General features: G+C 41.7%; 1 protein-coding gene across 1 annotated transcript; it reads right to left on the reverse strand.

The window, feature by feature from the left end:
* Window positions 1–2,151: 2,151 nt before the first annotated feature.
* LOC114565497 (gastrula zinc finger protein XlCGF57.1) lies at window positions 2,152–18,643 on the reverse strand. The gene is made up of 2 exons (XM_028593583.1): window positions 18,396–18,643; window positions 2,152–3,450 (listed from the first exon to the last, which is right to left on the reverse strand). Exons 1-2 carry the CDS (start codon window positions 18,616–18,618, stop codon window positions 2,225–2,227), a joined length of 1,449 nt encoding a protein of 482 aa, XP_028449384.1. The 5' UTR covers window positions 18,619–18,643; the 3' UTR covers window positions 2,152–2,224.

The following is an 18,643-nucleotide window of genomic DNA, read 5'->3' on the forward strand; positions in this document are numbered from 1 at the left end:
TTAATTAGTTAATTTTTTTGTTGAGATGGATTTTAAAACATATGGTATGGAAAAAAGTATCGTTAGGAATCTGTATCGAAACTGAGATATATCAAAATTGGCACCGGATCGAAGGATTCTGAACGATACCCAGCCGACAGGCTTTTGTTGGGACTCGGGACAAATAATTCTAAATCAGGACTGTCCCGGTCGAACCGGGACGTCTGGTCACCCTAAGCTGTGTGCCCGTGGTGGAAATAAATGTAGTGATACTGGCGTGCCAGAAATGCAATGCGCATTACGTAGGTCCCCTTCAAGGCTAGGCTAATGTTAGAAGTCCCTCTAGTGGACAGAGCGTATATGCTTATTGTGGCATTGACTATATGTAGCCTGAGTAGTGTAGTACATATTAATAACAGGCTGCATTTGAGCATTAAATATTTGAATATTATTTGAATATTTAAAAAATAACAAATTCCATTTGAGTGAAATTATAAACAAAGACTGACAGCTCTACTTCATCAGCAGTAACCTAAGATGACTCATATAAGCAAATTTGAAAGGTAAAATAAAGCAGATACAATATAGAAACTAAACTTTAAACCACAGAGAATCAGTTAGAAGCTACAAACATAGAAGCTCAACACACTGAGACTTTTAAAAACATCTGTCTCCTGCACAGGTCCCGCCACCGTCAGTAGACCTATTATACACTTATGTCGGCACACAGACAGCACTTTTCATTTTTCACTTGATTTATGTCAGTTACAACCGACATTTATAAACAAACACAACCAGCCTATATGCAAACGGAAATTATGTACGTGTTTATTTGTATATAGCATTTCCCACAGGTTGAGAGTTAACTTGTGGTGGTGGGTGGTGCATGATGTGACGGCGCAGCACGTTATTCTGGGTTTAGTAATAAACTAGTCGAATGAAGAGGGAAAACCATGACTAGCCTGTTATGGAAGTTTCCTTTGCAGCAGGGGGGGAAATTTCAGAGTTTAGTAAATTGAAACAAATAAGACAGACGGAGACTAAAACCAAGTTGGGTTTTTGTATTTTATTAAAAAAGATATATTTGCAAATATAGGATCAACATGATTTCACAAAAGGCCGCAGCCCAGTGTGGAGTCAGTTTCTCAAATGAGTGAACAAGAACACTAGGCTTATATGCATCTTCAGAGTGACAGAACACACGCACTTAGATTATTATGACGCTACAATTTTGACAGGCAATCTGATACACGTGAAGACAATCAGAGAAATACAAGAGACATCTTGGAGTCATCTCACCTCCTCCTCCCTGTATGACTTTCACACCCCAGTTACATCTTAACTGGCATGGGAAAACATGAGATAGTTTTGGGGTGACCTTGTACCTTTATCGGTTCAGGCAAACAGAGCTCACAAAATGTTCCAGACTGGATGTCTCACAAAGTTAGAATCAAAATCTACATGTGGAAAATGAGATAAACTCTTTCAGCATTTGTGAGAGAAGTATGAATTAAACATAAAAATATAAGGAATTGTGCTTAAATGTAATTTTCCCATTACAAGCCTACATAACATTATCACATAATTTAGAAAGAAATAACTATTAACATATTAAACAAATTACACTAAAAGATGATACAGATGAAAATTTTGCAACACTATTCTGCAATTTCAAGGTAGTTATTAGGGCTGCACGATATGAGGAAAATATGCAAAATGCCCTAAGGTTGTTGAATATCACCATAATGATATTACTTGTAATAAACAGATTTTAAAGTGTACTCAGTTCTGCCTTTCTGCTGCTTTCAGTATTCTGCTACAATAAAACACACTGCTTGTTGAATTGCCCAATTGCACAATTAAATCAGTTGTTTTTGCCAAATGTTAACGGTTCAGCAGATAGAATACCTGTAATACTATACTTTGATCAATACAGAAAGTTAGGTTATTATAAATCTCAACAGTGTTTCCTCATAACTCCTGTTAAATCATATAAGACTAGGGCTATTTTAAGTTAATTATTGTTCATTTTGTTGGTTAGATCATTGTTTGTTTTTTAAGTGTATTAATCCGTGTTTTGGGGATCTTAAACATACTTCTTTCTTTACCAAATAATCATTACCTTATTTTGATAATAATAAATAGGTAATAGATATAGATATACAAACTCTTGCAAACGTACAGCTTCTCACCTGTATGGGTTCTCATGTGGACCAACAAGCCACTATTCTGTCCAAAATCTTTTCTACGTTTTGCAAGAAAACAGCTTCTCACCTGTGTGAATTCTCATATGCCTCTTCAATGCTGAATCAACAAAGAATCTTTTCCCACAGGTCTTGCAAACGTATGGCTTTTCACTTGTGTGGACTCTCATATGCTTAAATAAGCCTGAAGGGTCACAGAATCTTTTCCTGCAGGTCTTGCAAATGTATGGCTTCTCACCTGTGTGGGTTCTCACGTGTACCAACAATGCACTATTTTGTCGAAAATGTTTTCCACATGTTTTGCAAGAATATGGCTTCTCACCTGTGTGGGTTCTCATGTGGACCAGCAAGGCACTATATTGCCGGAAATCTTTTTGACATGTTTTGCAAAAATAGGGCTTCTCACCTGTGTGGGTTCTCATGTGGGCCAACAATGTACTATTATGTCTGAAACCTTTTTCACATGTTTTGCAAGCATACGGCTTCTCATCTGTGTGGATTCTCATGTGGTCTTTAAATTCATCATATCGTCCAAAATCTTTTTCACATGTTTTGCAAGAATATTGCTTCTTACCGGTGTGGCTTTTCATATGCCTTATTAATGCCGAGACATCACAGAATGTTTTAGTGCAGATCTTGCAAATGTACGGCCTCTCACCTGTGTGGGTTCTCATGTGAATTTCCAAGTGATTTTTACGTCCAAAATCTTTTCCACATGTATTGCAAGAATATGGCTTCTCACCTGTGTGGACTCTCAAGTGTCTTTGAAATGCTGAATTATACTTAAAGTCTTTCCCACATGTGTCACATATGAAAGACTTTTTACCTGTTTGAGTATTACAGTGCATCTCTGACAAGTTAGTGTTGTTTACATTGTTACTGTGACTACTGCTCTTGTGATGTCTCTTTTTTGGTTCTAGCTCTGCATTTCGTGATGATCCTGAGTCTCCATGCTTGCCTCCTTTCTGATCTTGGTTCTTAGCATCATGAGAGAGGAGCTGGTGGTCACTGTTTGCTTCTGATACCACAGAGGTTATAACTGGCATGTTGGCTACAGACTCTTTCTCTGCTGCACTTAGAATGTCATCAGGATTGAAGGTCAGAGTCTGACCTTCACTGTGGTCACGTTCAGTCTCCTGCTTCAGTACAAGCTGCTCTCCCTCCTGACTGGTGCACAGCTCCTCCTGTTCCTCTTTAATCTGTGGAAGCTCTGGGTCCTCTTGGTCAGCGAGAATCTCCTCCTTACATACATGTTGCTGTGGGAGCTCTGGAAGGACAGAGAACAAAAGAAATAGGTAAGACTGTTATTATAAAAACAACTAGAACACTTGTTCTCTTTTTCTTGGGACCACAGACTGTTAAAAAATAATAGACAGAGCTTCCGGGTCTGGGGTCTCCTTTATAAAACTGTGCGTAGGATCCTTACTGTAAGTGTATGTTTGCCCAAAAGCCAAAAATGGCATACGGCAAAATAAATTTGATTTATAAAACAGTGTAAGCAAAGTTCCATCCATCCATCCATCTTCGTCCGCTTATCCGGTGTCGGGTCGCGGGGGGAGCAGCTCCAGCAGGGAACCCCAAACTTCCCTTTCCCGAGCAACATTAACCAGCTCCGACTGGGGGATCCCGAGGCGTTCCCAGGCCAGGTTGGAGATATAATCCCTCCGATATCCTGTCCATAAATACTACAAACAGGATTGGTGACAAAGCGCAGCCCTGGCGGAGGCCAACCCTCACCTGAAACGAGTCCGACTTACTACCGAGAACCCGGACACAGCTCTCGCTTTGGTTGTACAGAGATTGGATGGCCCTGAGAAGAGACCCCCTCACCCCATACTCCCGCAGCACCTCCCACAGTATCTCCCGGGGGACCCGGTCATACGCCTTCTCCAAATCCACAAAACACATGTAGACCGGTTGGGCATACTCCCAGGCTCCCTCCAGGATCCTTGCGAGAGTGAAGAGCTGGTCCGTTGTTCCACGACCAGGACGGAATCCGCATTGTTCCTCCTCAACCCGAGGTTCGACTATCGGCCGAACCCTCCTTTCCAGCACCTTGGAGTAGACTTTACCAGGGAGGCTGAGAAGTGTGATACCCCTATAATTGGCACACACCTCTGGTCCCCTTTTTAAAAAGGGGAACCACCACCCCAGTCTGCCACTCCTTTGGCACCGTCCCCAGACTTCCACGCAATGTTGAAAAGGCGTGTCAACCAGGACAGCCCCTCCACACCCAGAGCCTTGAGCATTTCTGGACAGATCTCATCAATCCCGGGGCTTTGCCACTGTGTAGTTGTTTGACTACATCAGTGACTTCCGCCTGGGAAATCGGCGACAATCCCCCATTATCCTCCAGCTCTGCCTCTAACATAGAGGGCGTATTAGTCGGATTCAGGAGTTCCTCAAAGTGCTCCTTCCACCGCCCTATTACCTCCTCAGTTGAGGTCAACAGTGTCCCATCCTTACTGTACACAGCTTGGATGGTTCCCCGCCCCCCTCCTGAGGTGGCGAACAGTTTTCCAGAAGCACTTTGGTGCCGACCGAAAGTCCTTCTCCATGTCTTCTCCAAACTTCTCCCACACCCGCTGCTTTGCCTCTTTCACGGCAGAGGCTGCAGCCCTTCGGCCCTTCGGTACCCTGCAACTGCCTCCGAGTCCTCCGGGATAACATATCCCGGAAAGACTCCTTCTTCAGTCGGACGGCTTCCCTGACCACCGGTGTCCACCACGGTGTTCGTGGGTTACCGCCCCTTGAGGCACCTAAGACCCTAAGACCACAGCTCCTCGCCGCAGCTTCAGCAATGGAAACTTTGAACATTGTCCACTGGGTTCAATGCCCCCAGCCTCCACAGGGATGCACGAAAAGCTCCGCCCGGAGGTGTGAGTTGAAAGTCTGTTGGACAGGGGCCTCCTCCAGACGTTCCCAATTTACCCGCACTACACGTTTGGGCTTACCAGGTCTGTCCAGAGTCTTCCCCACCCTCTGACCCAACTCATCACCAGATGGTGATCGGTTGACAGCTCTGCCCCTCTCTTCACCCGAGTGTCCAAAACATACGGCCTCAGATCAGATGAAACGATTATGAAATCGATCATTGACCTTCGGCCTAGGGTGCTCTGGTACCAGGTACACTTATGAGCATCCCTATGTTCGAACATGGTGTTCGTTATAGACAATCCATGACTAGCACAGAAGTCCAACAACAAACAACCACTCTGGTTTAGATCAGGGAGGCCGTTCCTCCCAATCACGCCTCCAGGTGTCTCCATCATTGCCCACGTGTGCGTTGAAGTCCCCAGCAGAACAATGGAGTCCCCACTGGAGCCCCATGCAGGACTCCAGTCAAGGTCTCCAAGAAGGCCGAATACTCCGAACTCCTGTTTGGTGCATATGCACAAACAACAGTCAGAGTTTTCCCCCCACAACCCGCAGGCGTGGGGAGGCGACCCTCTCGTCCACGGGGTAAACTCCAACACAGCGGCGCCAGCCGGGGCTTGTGAGTATCCCCACCCCGCCCGGCGCCTCACACCCTGGGCAACTCCGAGAAGAAAAAAGAGTCCAACCCCTATCCAGGAGTATGGTTCCAGAACCAAGACTGTGCGTGAGAGGTAAGCCCCACCAGATCTAACCGGTAGCGCTCCACCTCCCGCACCAGTTCCGGCTCCTTCCCCCACAGAGAGGTGACGTTCCACGTCCCCAGAGCCAGCGTCTGCCGCCCGGGTCTGGTCCGTCGAGGCCCCTGACCTTCACTGCCACCCATGTGGCATCGCACCCGACCCCAACGGTTCCTCCCACAGGTGGTGGGCCCATGGGCTGGAGAGGGAGTTGCCACGTAGCTTGTTCGGGCTGTGCCCGGCCGGGCTCCGTGGCAAACCCGGCCACCAGGCGCTCGCCGACGAGCCCGCCGTCTGGGCCTGGCTCCAGACGGGGGCCCCGGGCTTCCTCCGGGCAGGGTCACTCCATCTCTGCTTAGCAGAGCAAGCAAAGTTCCCTTTATAAATCACAGATTACCCACAAGTGTGTGTACGTGAATCAGCCTTTTATCCTGCCCTGTACACGCACATTTTTCACCATAAATAGTCAGTGCAAAGCACCTCATGAATGCTGATCAGTATGTTAAAGGAACACGCCTGTTGTGGTTTTGGACATTTCTGTTGCCTGTTATTATTTCTGTATGTTTCCTGTTGTGTTTATTGTATTCTGTGGTCTGTGTATATTTAGTTGTGTATAGTTCTGTTCCCTGTTTTATATTATGTTCAGTTTCCTGTTTTTATTTTGATAGTCTGTTTTCCGTCTTGTCATGTCTAGTTTTACTTCCTGTGTTTTCCCACCTGTGTTATTGTCTGATGTGCTCCACCTGTTCTCCAGCCCTGGTGTCACCTGTCTTGTGTTTTCTCATCACCTAGTTTATTTAGCCCCTGTGTTTCCTTTGTCTGTTGTCAGATCATTTTGTGTCTGCTTGTGTGTTGCCCATCAGTTTGTGTCCTGGGGCCTGTTGCACAAAACCAGGATAAGGGATTAAGCCGGGATATTCAAGTTATCCTGGATGAATTTAGCTTTTATTTGGTTGCATAAAAGCAGGTTGAATTAAACCCAGCCAAGTAACCATGGCGATTTATTCTTTGCAGCTAGCCTGCTCCAGAGCAGGCTAACAGGCAGGCTAAGATTAATCCTGGAGTCTTGTGTGTTAAATCAGCTGCCGCTCTGTTCCGAAATAAACATGTTTAACGTTTTAGTTATTCCGTTGTCTTCTGAATGTATTACACTTTATTTTTATTAACATGCATTACTTGTCACTATTGCTGTCATGAGTTTGATTTAAATCCTACTATTGCAGTTGTTTAGATGGTAAGAAATGGTTGAGCTGGCACCCGGAGAAAACGTGGGACGACTGCTCTCCCCGTGAAATTTGCCCCGTGCAACGTGGAGAGGCGGGGGGAGGCTCCCACACCGTGCAGTGGTGGAGACTTTTAGCGTCAATAACGACGACAATGGCACCTGACCAAACGTCCGTATTTTACGAGATGGGAGTGAGAATGTGTTCAAAGCTTCTTAATCATTTTATTTTGGTGCTGTCACTTGTCATTTTCCGGCTTCGGAGTGAGAATAAAAAACATGAATAATAATAGGCTACATTGTTTTACAGATATGCTTGTGTGTATTGAAGTCACTTACTTATTTTTCTAGTTTTTGCCCAGTCATGTTTGTTCTGTATGATCATTAATTGTAGAAAGATATTTAGAATTAGACATAGCTCATAGAGATTTGTGCATATGGTTGTAAAACATTCTCCCATTATGAATAAGGGTTTGAAATTAAGCCTAGTCCTTATGGTAAATTTCCCTAGGAACATTAATTCCCTCTGCTCACTTTTATGGCAAAGTAGGCTAAATAATAATACATTTAATTTATATAATGCTTTACATGGTAGGCTAAAAGACACTTTACAGTAAAACCAGCAATTTAGCACATAAAAACAGATACAGCAATAAAACCAACACATAAAACAAGCATATTAAAGCAATTAAAACAGAATGTACAACTTTATAAAAATGTGGAGTGACTAGTAAGTAGTTTTTTTTAAATCCATATGCATTCAGTCAGTCCACTATTGTCTGTCGGGCTTTTTCTCTCCGTTTGATAACAACAGTCGTATTTCCCTTTTCTGCATATTATATGCTTCACCTCCTCATAACTTTCCATAATTAGTTGCTGCTCAGCGGGTGAAACATGTGCCGCACACGTATTCTCCATTTCTGCATCAGTAAATCTGTGTTCGATACCGTGGTCTATTTAAGAAAGCCGTGAACGTGCACTTATCCCAGCTATCTACACCTGGCTTGACATAGCTTCACCGTCTGATCCTGGCTCGGCAAATGTGCAACCGATTAAGCCACAATGAGCGGATCACTCTAAGTCAAGCTGCACTTTTTCCTTTATCCTGGATATCTTCATTCAACTTTTGTCCAACAGGCCCCTGGCTCTGTCAGCGTGTTTTAGCCTGTTAACGTTGTTTTTTATTTCTCCCTGCGTGATTTTGTAAGTTTTCCCTCTGAGTTTTTTTTGTGTGCTTTTTCCAGTCTCTGTGCTGCCGTTTTTTGTTATAATAAATCCTCAAGCTCAAACCATCTCCTGCCTGCTTGCCTGCCTCTCCCTGCGTTTGGGTCCACTATCTTCTAATAATTGTAACAGATGTAACATGTAACATGTCGGTCCGACCTACTCCTGCCCCTTGTGTCCTGTCGGCGGTCAGGCCGACTCCTGCCCCTCGTGCCCTGTCGGTGGTCAGTCGCGTCACAGCGTGTACAAATAACAAGGTGACATGAGACACAGCCATCTTCTAACCGTATATATAAACTGGGAACTAGTCTCAGAAAGTCAAAGTTGGTGCCACTTCTGCTACTTGGGCGGAGTGATATGCTTGCAGCACCTGAGAAGCCCCGAGCAGAGAGTAGCAATGCTTCGCCTTTCTGAGAATATACGTAGTTCCCAGTTATTTGTACACGCTGTGACTATACAAATCACAACGGTGTAAAATGGAACATGTTGGCGTTATTTTGTCACTTATTCGGAGCAGTATGCTAGTTGGAACCGGTTACCTCCAGGATCTGTGCTAGGCTAAGCTACCGGTGGGGCCGTCGGACAGAGATACAACACGAACAGAGATGAGAAGGGTATGTACGGACCTTTCTAAGTCTGGGGGTTATGGTGAATAAGCTGAAGTCCCAATAAGTCGGCGTGTTCCTTTAATGACCCTGGCAGTTGTTCTTTATTTACGCCGAATCATGACGATTGGCGGGGAAAAAAGCAAAAAACTTCTCAGAAGTTTGGGAATTGCTGCAAATTGAATTCTAATTTCTGCCTGTTCTAGCACAGTGTAGGTAAACCTGATCTGACCTGACTACCTATATTAATAATACCATCTAAAACGGCAGGCATTACGGCACTCGGGGACAGCTTTGATATACCAAACCTATAGGATAAGATTTAACAGAACTAAATATTATATCCAAATAAGCCTTAGTGTTAAAGTTAAATTATACTGTATATAATATTTATAAAAAAAAAAACTTAGCTGACTGCCATTTCCCTCTGGAAACAGCCAGCGGCCCCCAGAGTGGCGAGGACTTGTATTTGGATCGGGATGTCACGGTTCCGGCGGATTTCCCTCTCTACTGGACCTATTTCAGTACATACTGTAGATCCAAGATCACAGCTTTAGGGAATTTAAATCGGCATATAAGCCAGTTATCGTCGTGGTCACTGAAGTCTCTTTCTTTCCTGATTCTTCCATTGCCATGGTCCTCCTGCAGTGCCAGCAGTGCCATCATGCAGCATTATGCACTATTATATTACGCATTATTTGAAGACGAAAGCCTAATAGGCCAGCACTAGGACTGCAACAACGAATCGATAAAATCTGATTATTAAAAAAAGTTGGCAACGAATTTCATTATCGATTCGTTGTGTCGCGCAACTATTACGCCACTCAGTCACGGAGATAAAAAAAAATGTAGTTGAGCGCAGAGTTTTTTTTTATCTGATTCATCAAAAGAAAAATTGACAGATTATTAAAATAATCGTTAGTTGCAGCACTAGCAAACACACTTTTCTTCATGCAGGTTTTGTCATCAACAGTATTCCATGCGTCAGGCCATCTCCTCCTCCTGTGCTTCATAGCAGATGATGTGACAGCGCTGATTAAATATTAAGAACAAATTTTTATTTAAGATTTGAGTTTGATTTTACAAGGTGTTTATGGAACAATTATCACTCGCAAATATATCACAAGCGCAAATAACACTGCTGGATTTAATATTAAATATGCGTGAGGCATCAATACTTGAAAATATTATGAGTAATTGTTATTCCCACATTTACTTTATGCAGTCTGACTTCAGTTCACCACCTCACCATCTGCGTCGCCAATTGCCATTGTCTCCAAAATTTCATCACAGTTTTAAATAAAGTCAGCCATGAAGGATAATATATAAAGTGCTATACATGTTAGTGGTAGACTGGTCAAAGACCAATAGACCTTTAATTATTTTAGTCGATTTATTTCTTTTTGTATTCTTTAAACCTACATTGTGTAATTTTTTGAGTTGATTCTTAGCAAAAAACCCTTTGTTCTTTCACAAATATGTACTCATCCATGTGTAATTACTTCCACCAACTAATCAAAGTATTCTCCTAAGCGTAGCATATGACATTCAGAATCATTCAGAATACATAGAAGTAACTCGCTCGAATCTCGCTCCATCTTTAAAATACATTAGCCAAAAGGGACATACCTCCGCATTTTGCCCTCTTACACCTATTGGTAAGCAAGGGGGAGATTACTCGCCAGGGAGGCGAAAAAGATAATTAAAATGACAATGCGACAGGCAAAGCAACAAGACCAAAGTTAATCTTGGAGTGGCTAGAATAGCAGCGTGTAAACGATAGAGAGAGCTAATTTCAGGTTTGTCCACCATAAGAGGAAGAGCTAGAAAGTAATTTTCAGTTGGTTGTCCATACAATTTCACTGCTAAATGGGAGAAATTCTTACACAATGTAGCTTTAACAAAAGATCATGTATGTTCCTCTACCATATGCATTTAATTTTGCATTCTTTCACAAAGTGTGTTCTCTCCAGTGAACTGAAATTTGGAGGATTGTACAATTATAAAAAACTATCCTAATTGTACAATCCTCCCTAATTATAATCTTAGTTCACTTGACAAGTAATTATATAGTTGAGGCTACTGTACATACTGAAACAACAGGGAGAGGACACCTTAATGCAGCGGTTCTCAAAGTGTGGGGCGCGCCCCACTGGTGGGGAATAGAGACGTGACAGGTGGGGCGCGCCAAACTGGAGTAAATTTCCTTTTTATGCCTTTATATCTTTATCCAGAAATCCCAACTGTCCAGGAAGTTCCGCATATTGATAGCGGCTCCTTGACGCCCGCAAATGAGATCAAATCTCCCGGAATCTGGAGCAAGACCGCGCACTCGACTAGAGAGTGTGTGTGTGTGTGTGTGTGTGTGTGTGTGTGTGTGTGTGTGTGTGTGTGTGTGTGTGTGTGTGTGTGTGTGTGTGTGTGTCAGGGTACCCGCGGGGTCTTAAAAGCATTGAAAAAGTCTTACATTTAATCGTCTCAAGTTAAGGCCTTAAAAGCCTTGAATTTGGTATACAAAGTCTTGGATTTTGTTACAAAGGTCTTATATTTTTTGCCTTCCCTAGGATTAGGCTCATACCGTAACAAAATAGCGGTTAAACTGATCGGAGGATGTGCGGAATGTGTCGGTGTGTCGAGCCTGGCTGGCCACTCGGCGCCTTCAGACAAAGCTCATGATAACAGGCTAACGGATTATTAGCTAGTCAAACACCGAGCGGCTCCATTAATCTGCTCGGTGCGTCTTATAACAAACGGAGCGAGCAGCCGCCGGACTCTAACATCTGTTGATCCGTGCAGGACTTCACTGTGAGCGGACTGTTTAGAGACGATGTGACCGGCAGGTAACGTTAAAGGTTCGCTGCTACTGTAGCGGAGCTGTAAGTAAACCAGGGCTCTCAAGTGTCACACATTGAGCGTGACTGTCACGCACTCCCGCCACACATTGTATTTCTCACGCGGAAAAACTATTTATAACATATTTAATATTCTGCAGCGCCCAGGAGTTTTCTGGCGAGCCACTCTCACTATGGAACTGACAGGAATCAAGGGTGTCTCCCCTGGAGCTCTTAGTCAAGCCTGCCACTTATCAGCCAATCAAAAAAATAGAAAGGGGCTATACATATACAATAGCCAATCAGAAAATAGCACTTTTGTATCTGGGTAAGATTTAACGCAACAACCAATGAGAAAAAAGCATAGAGCAGCGTACAGACACTTCCCTAAACGTTCCCAAACAGGGCTCTGAGTCTGTCAGAAGGTCTGAGATCTACCGTATCAGCACAGCAATCACGTAATGCACAGCAGACTATGGTGCAGGTAGATTATTTTATAGGTTTTTTTAGGTACTTTATTTTTCTCAAAATATCACGACTCCTCCAAATCTCAGAGAACACAGATATATTTTGAATGTGCACAAAGTTTTGAACATTAGAAATCTTGCTCAAAACACATCTGAAATATTACAGTCCAGGGGTGTATGAATTCATTAAAATTAATGAATTTATCATTGAGGTGAATAATTGTCATATGCACATTTAAGGAGGTTACTTCCTCAACAAAAGTTGTCACAGCCTGTCCTTAAAACTTAAGAGCCCTGAGTAAAAATTGTACTGAGCTGTGTGTTTTCAGTGTTAAACACAGCTGCAGCTATTCATGCACGACTGTTGTTGGTGATCTCCAGAGGTGGAAGACTTACTCACATCATGTATTTCAGTCAAAGTAGAAAAAACTGTGTTGTAGAGTTACAAATTACTTGTCAGTTACAAGTCCTGCATTCAACATTGTCCTTAAGTTAAATATACTGTACTTAAAGTACCAAAAGTTAAAGTGCTCATTATGCAGTGTAATATATCTTATTTTATTGGATTATATTATATTATTATGCCACATCATATCTCTGTGAGATGGGCTTTTCAGCTGTTGCTTCACTGAAAACAAAGTACAGATCTCAGCTGAACATTGAGCATGACTTGAGAGTGGCAGTATCAAGCCTGCAACCCCAGTTTGAGAAATCGTCCAATGCAAAACAGGCTCATTGCAGCCACTAATGCAGGGATAAATAGACCTCACTTGCCAAATGGATTTCTCTTCTTTTCTTTTTTTAACAGATTGCAAAGTGGCACTTTTATTTATTTTCTATTTTTGAACTTGATACAAATTTTAACACAGCTGTAATTTTATTTTCTTTATTTTTGAACTCACTGTTATTGGATGTAGATTGTTAGTTTGTATTTAGATACAACTTGTTACTATACTGATACTAGTTGTTCAATAAATTGGAACAGTTTAAGCTTGTTGCGTATTTCATTAGCATTGTGTTGGGCCGATGGGGGCAGGTGGGGCTTGAAATTTCCACCTTGTCCAAAGTGGGGAATGACCGAAAAAGTTTGAGAACCACTGCTCTAGGCCAATAGAACAACGCAGATAGGGAAAGTCAACAGAATAGATTAGACTCACTGACTTTGGATACATATTGCAACCCTAAACCATCTTGCATTCATTTCACCTTTAGAATAAAATTAATAGATGAAATAAAATGATAAATTAAAGCAGTTCAAAGAAACAAGCACTCGCTGATGCCATTATAACCACTTAAAACTAAGTGAACCTTCTTCTGTATGTACAGACACGCAAATGAGTACACATAGAAAATATTCCATGAGGCAAGTGAAATACAAAAAAACAGACATACATACAGACATGCATGCCATTATAACCATTTGAAACTAAGTTACCCTGTGATCGACATGGTAAGTGCTTCAATTGAATTGCTTTTTATTCCCCACTAGCGGTGCATACCACTCAAAACCAACATGAAAAACTTAGCTAGCAATGTTCACTCAGCGTTTTGTTTTGTTGTTAAACTGTATGTAAAATGAGCGGTGACGTTAATCACCGGTTTCAGGTAATGGCACCGCCTATTTGCTGGATGGTTTTAAGCCAGCGGTCGGTAACTAACGTTAGCAGATAAGCCCTTTGACAGCGACGTTATTGTTCATATTTTAGCACAATCAATTAAAGTGTGATGTGAGATGCTAAAAAGAATCTACACGCTGTTTTCAGGTAACGTTACTTTTTGACGTTCAACACCCCCACCCCCACTGCTGAAAACAATTCTAGAGGAAACACTGTCATCCATCACAACATCTACATCCAAAGCTAGGAGTACATAGTATATTTTTTCAGAACTTGTTCAAATAAATTATTTAAAAGCAATAACACTTCCACACTGTTAAGAGAATGCACAAAACCACCTTGCACACTGAGACCACTAACACGTCATTAATCAATCTGAATAACCTATCCACCTCTGCTGTCCCTATACAATATTTTCTTACCATGCTGAGATGCCACCTGCCAACTGCCTGACCTGGGGGAATGTTTGCACTATACTCTTCATCTGTGTGATGTACCACTCAGGATCTCTGTTCATCTTTGTGGGATACAAACAACTTGACACTTTGTTATACAGAAATTGGCAGATTCGCAAGATTTGCGTGTTTGCGGTTCAATAAATCTTAGATGAAACGTGTTACTTACACAATAGGCAGCTCCATCTAACCGTAGGAAGGTAGACAACAAGCTACAACCCAGTTTTCATCCGAAAGAACAGTCTACTTATGTGCATCCCTGTGAGCGTTATGCTTTCAGCCGAGCGTCTGCAAATTGCAAAACCGAAAGTGGATACAAAGATAAAATTCAACAGCTTCACTGTTATTGAGCCTAGCTCTTCCAAAATCACTCCACACATCTATGGCCTCCCTCTGAACATACTACACCCACTAAGTTTTGAAAATCTGGCTCACCCTATTTATAATATATTTCTATTGGGGAGAAATTCAATACCGTCAATGCCATTGAGTCTAGCTCTTCCAAAATCACTCCACCCATGTACTGTCTCCCTCTGAACATACTACAGCCGCTAAGGTTTGAGAATCTGGCTCAGCTTATTTTTTATGATTTTTTATTGGGGAAAAATTCAATACCGTCAATGCTATTGAGTCTAGCTCTTCCAAAATTAATCCACCCATCTAGGGCCTCCCTCTGAACATACTACACCCGCCACTTTTTGAGAATCTGGCTGAGCCTATTTTTTATGAATTTCTATTGTGAAAAAATTCAATACCATACTCAGAGCTGAGATTATTGTCTGTGTGAAAATTAACATTGTGGATGTGTTCATTATGAATGAATGTGATATTGAGCATGTGTGTGTGTGTATATATACCCAAAACTTTTAGTTAGTATTTTTGAAACGTAATCATCATAGTTCAACTATTAGGTGAGCAGTTATAGTGAGGTAAATATGGAAACACTTCTCTTTGTAATAATTAAAGTATTACATGTTTTTAGCAATCCGTAAAATTATGCATACGATTATTTTTGAAAACTACATGTTGTAGTACAACCAGCAGGGGGGGTTATATGTGTGTAGAAGTTTTGGTGACATGACTCTTTGTTTATATGACATATATTAAATGTTTTTGGTAAACAATATTCCCCAAAATGATGCATATATGCCTATTTTTAAAACGTAAGTGCTGTAGTACAACCAGCAGGGGGCTTTGTAAGTGTGGAGTAAATTTGGAAGCACTAGGCACAATAACAGGGAAGCCATTGAATTTTTCCCCAATTAAAATATATTATAAATAGGGTGATCCAGATTTTCAAAACTTAGTGTAGTATGTTCAGAGGGAGGCCATAGATGTGTGGAGTGATTTTGGAAGAGCTAGACTCAATAACATTGATGGTATTGAATTTTTTCACAATAGAAATTCATAAAAAATAGGCTGAGCCAGATTCTCAAAAAGTGGCGGGTGTAGTATGTTCAGAGGGAGACGCTACATGGGTGGAGTGATTTTGGAAGAGCTAGGCTCAATAACAGTGAAGCTGTTGAATTTTATCTTGGTATCCACTTTCGGTTTTGCACTTTGTAGACGGTCCCTAGACTCTCGGCTGAAAGCATAACGCTCACAGGGATTCATTGTATTTATCCACATGCAGACAGTTTTTTCGAATAAAAAACGGGTTGTAGCTTGTTGTCTACCTTCCTACGGTTAGATAGAGCTGCCTATTGTGTAAGTAACACGTTTCATCTAAGAATTATTGAACCGCAAACCCGCGAATCTTGCGAATCTGCCAATTTCTGTCTAACTTTACCGAAGTCTTGAAAACAAAGAAGAGCTGCTCCTGCTGGCTAACAGCGGTCTTTGGAATCGGCTTTGGCCGCGACTCTGGAACACTTGAAGTTAAGCTTCTCTTTGTGAAAAGAACAAAGAATGGCACTGAAGTCATTCTTAAAAAAGGAAGATGTGTTTGGAGTTTTGCCGACCTGATACGTAAAAGTTTAATCTATTAACTAGCTCCGCTATCTTCTTCGTTGCTCTGCTTGGTTGTAGCGTGCAGAGGGAAAGCCGTGATGACGTACAGCGGCTGCAGGTTGAATCCATAGACAGTATATAAGATCAGGTCGGCTAAAATTTGCCGACCTGATACGTAAAAGTTTAATCTATTAACTAGCTCCGCCATCTTCTTTGTTGCTCTGCTTGGTTGTAGCGTGCAGAGGGAATTTGAAAGACAACCGTAATTAACACCTCATAAAATGGCAATTAATACCTTTTTAATGGCCTTCATTTTTACTAATTTGATTTACTACCTTTTAATACTTTTTAAAACCCCACGGACACCCTGATAGACCAATTAAAATCAAGATATTACTGGACATTTGCGCAGCGAACATCATTACAACAGCTACATTGTAAGCGTAATCCCCGCGAAATTCAAAGTTAAAATGACAGCTGGATGTCCTCCGATATCACAGAGTTGAGGAATTTCTCCAAGCTCGATTTTAATTCAAAAAAGGACTTGATAGCAAGTTAACTGGTGATATCACAATTTAACATGGGCAAATGCAAGCCTTGAAACAGTAAAGTAGGTTCATCTTTGCCTCACATACCAAAACCTAACTGATGTACAAAAAACATGTATGACCCCACCTAACACTTTATTCCGTTTTCGGGGTAAAAATGCATCATGCGCATAGGTGATCATTCATCATCGTTATTGTGGGCCTTCTCACACGAAGAATGTGTAGGCCTATCTCAGAACAAACAGTCTCTTTCAACCTGTGCCACAACATATCGCCTGAGCTCAATGCTCCTTAAATAATTTAAATAATGTATGCTGTGTTGGAGTTTGATCAGAACCATAGACTGTAAATATTAACAGGATTAGAACATCGCTTTGGATAGAATAATTCGATAGATAACTGGTTAATTTGGAGTAATTAATTCACAGTATCCCGTTGAAGTCCAAACAGTCTTAGTTGTTAGCACAGCCACATCGCCAATCTTTTCTTCCATACCAGTCTGTTTGAAACGATTGGACAAATTTTTGTCCCTTTTGCTGCAGTAGTCCATCTAAGGCTGGCGTAGACCTCCCTCTTGCTATTAAGTCCTTTTTTGAATTAAAATCGAGCTTGGAGAAATTCCTCAACTCTGTGATATTGGAGGACATCTAGCTGTCATTTTTACTTTGAATTTCGCGGGGATTACGCTTACAATGTAGCTGTTGTAATGATGTTAGCTGCAATTAAAAAAGGTATTAATCAACATTTTACGAGGTATTCATTTTTTAATGATTTTTTTGCAAACTATGAGTTGTCCATTTGTTTTATTATGTCTATTTAAGTTGATCTTGTAAAGTTTGTGTGATATTATATCCTATCCCGCATCAAGGATAACGTTGTAGGCTATTGGACATGTAGATAGGCATTTGAACCATGTCAATAGAAATATTGCTTCTTTTCATAAATCCAAGGAACTAGTTATTGTAGCCTAGCTGTTTGAGAGCCTTGAGATCACACGTTTCCAGCCCAGGGTAACCAATTGTTTCAGAATCTGTGTGCTGCCTGCTATAATTTATGACAAATCCTTGTACACAGATAGCGCAGAGGTGTAGCAGAAGGTTGGAGTGCATGATATAGTTATGTTTTTAAGCCTAAATCAAGGTAACCTGTTGTTTCAGAGTACTCAGATAAACAGTGATTCATGGCCTGCTGAGAAAAAAGAAAAAACAAAGTCATGTCCTGGAAACTACCGTGGTTAACGTGATAGTGTAGTGGACAGCGAATTAGACTTGTATATTTTTATTTTTGTTGAGGAAGGTTCGAATCCAGCGCGACAAGGATCATCCTAATTACTTTTAAAACACATTTTTTCCCCGCTGTACAATGTTATAGTAATGTAGGGCTCAGATATTCAGTTCAGTGTAGTTTTTATTTGAGTTGCGATGCAAAGGCAAGTAAAATGTTTATGAATATGTAGCGTAATCTGTTGACGTGGGTAGGTTGATAGGTTTAAACGGCATCTGGACAGGCTCGGAAACCAGTAGGCGGAAAAACCAGAAGGCACATAACACCGTCACCGCTGGTTTTACATCCACTTTATCAACAAAACTAAATTCTGAGGAACAGTACTAACTTCTTTCATGTTGGTTTGGTTGGAAAACCTTTTGTAATCATAGTTAAACTAATGATGTGCATACTTACCTATCCTGTGTAACTTGATTTCGGGTTTCCAAACGAGCTCCAGCAGTCTGCGCTGCCGAGCGATCTCCTCCTCGTACTCGGCGATAGTTTCTTCAACAACTCGGAAGATTTCTTCAGCAGCAGCAGTTAGTCGCTCGGTGACAAACTCTCTCAGAGACTCAACTGGAAACATCGTTGCTGAGTTCCAGCTGAAAGAATGACCTGCACTAGCCAGCAGCAGCATGCAGTTAACGCCACGGGCACTTGTG

Source organism: Perca flavescens, chromosome 12, assembly GCF_004354835.1.
Source record: "Perca flavescens isolate YP-PL-M2 chromosome 12, PFLA_1.0, whole genome shotgun sequence".
NCBI lineage: Eukaryota > Metazoa > Chordata > Actinopteri > Perciformes > Percidae > Perca > Perca flavescens.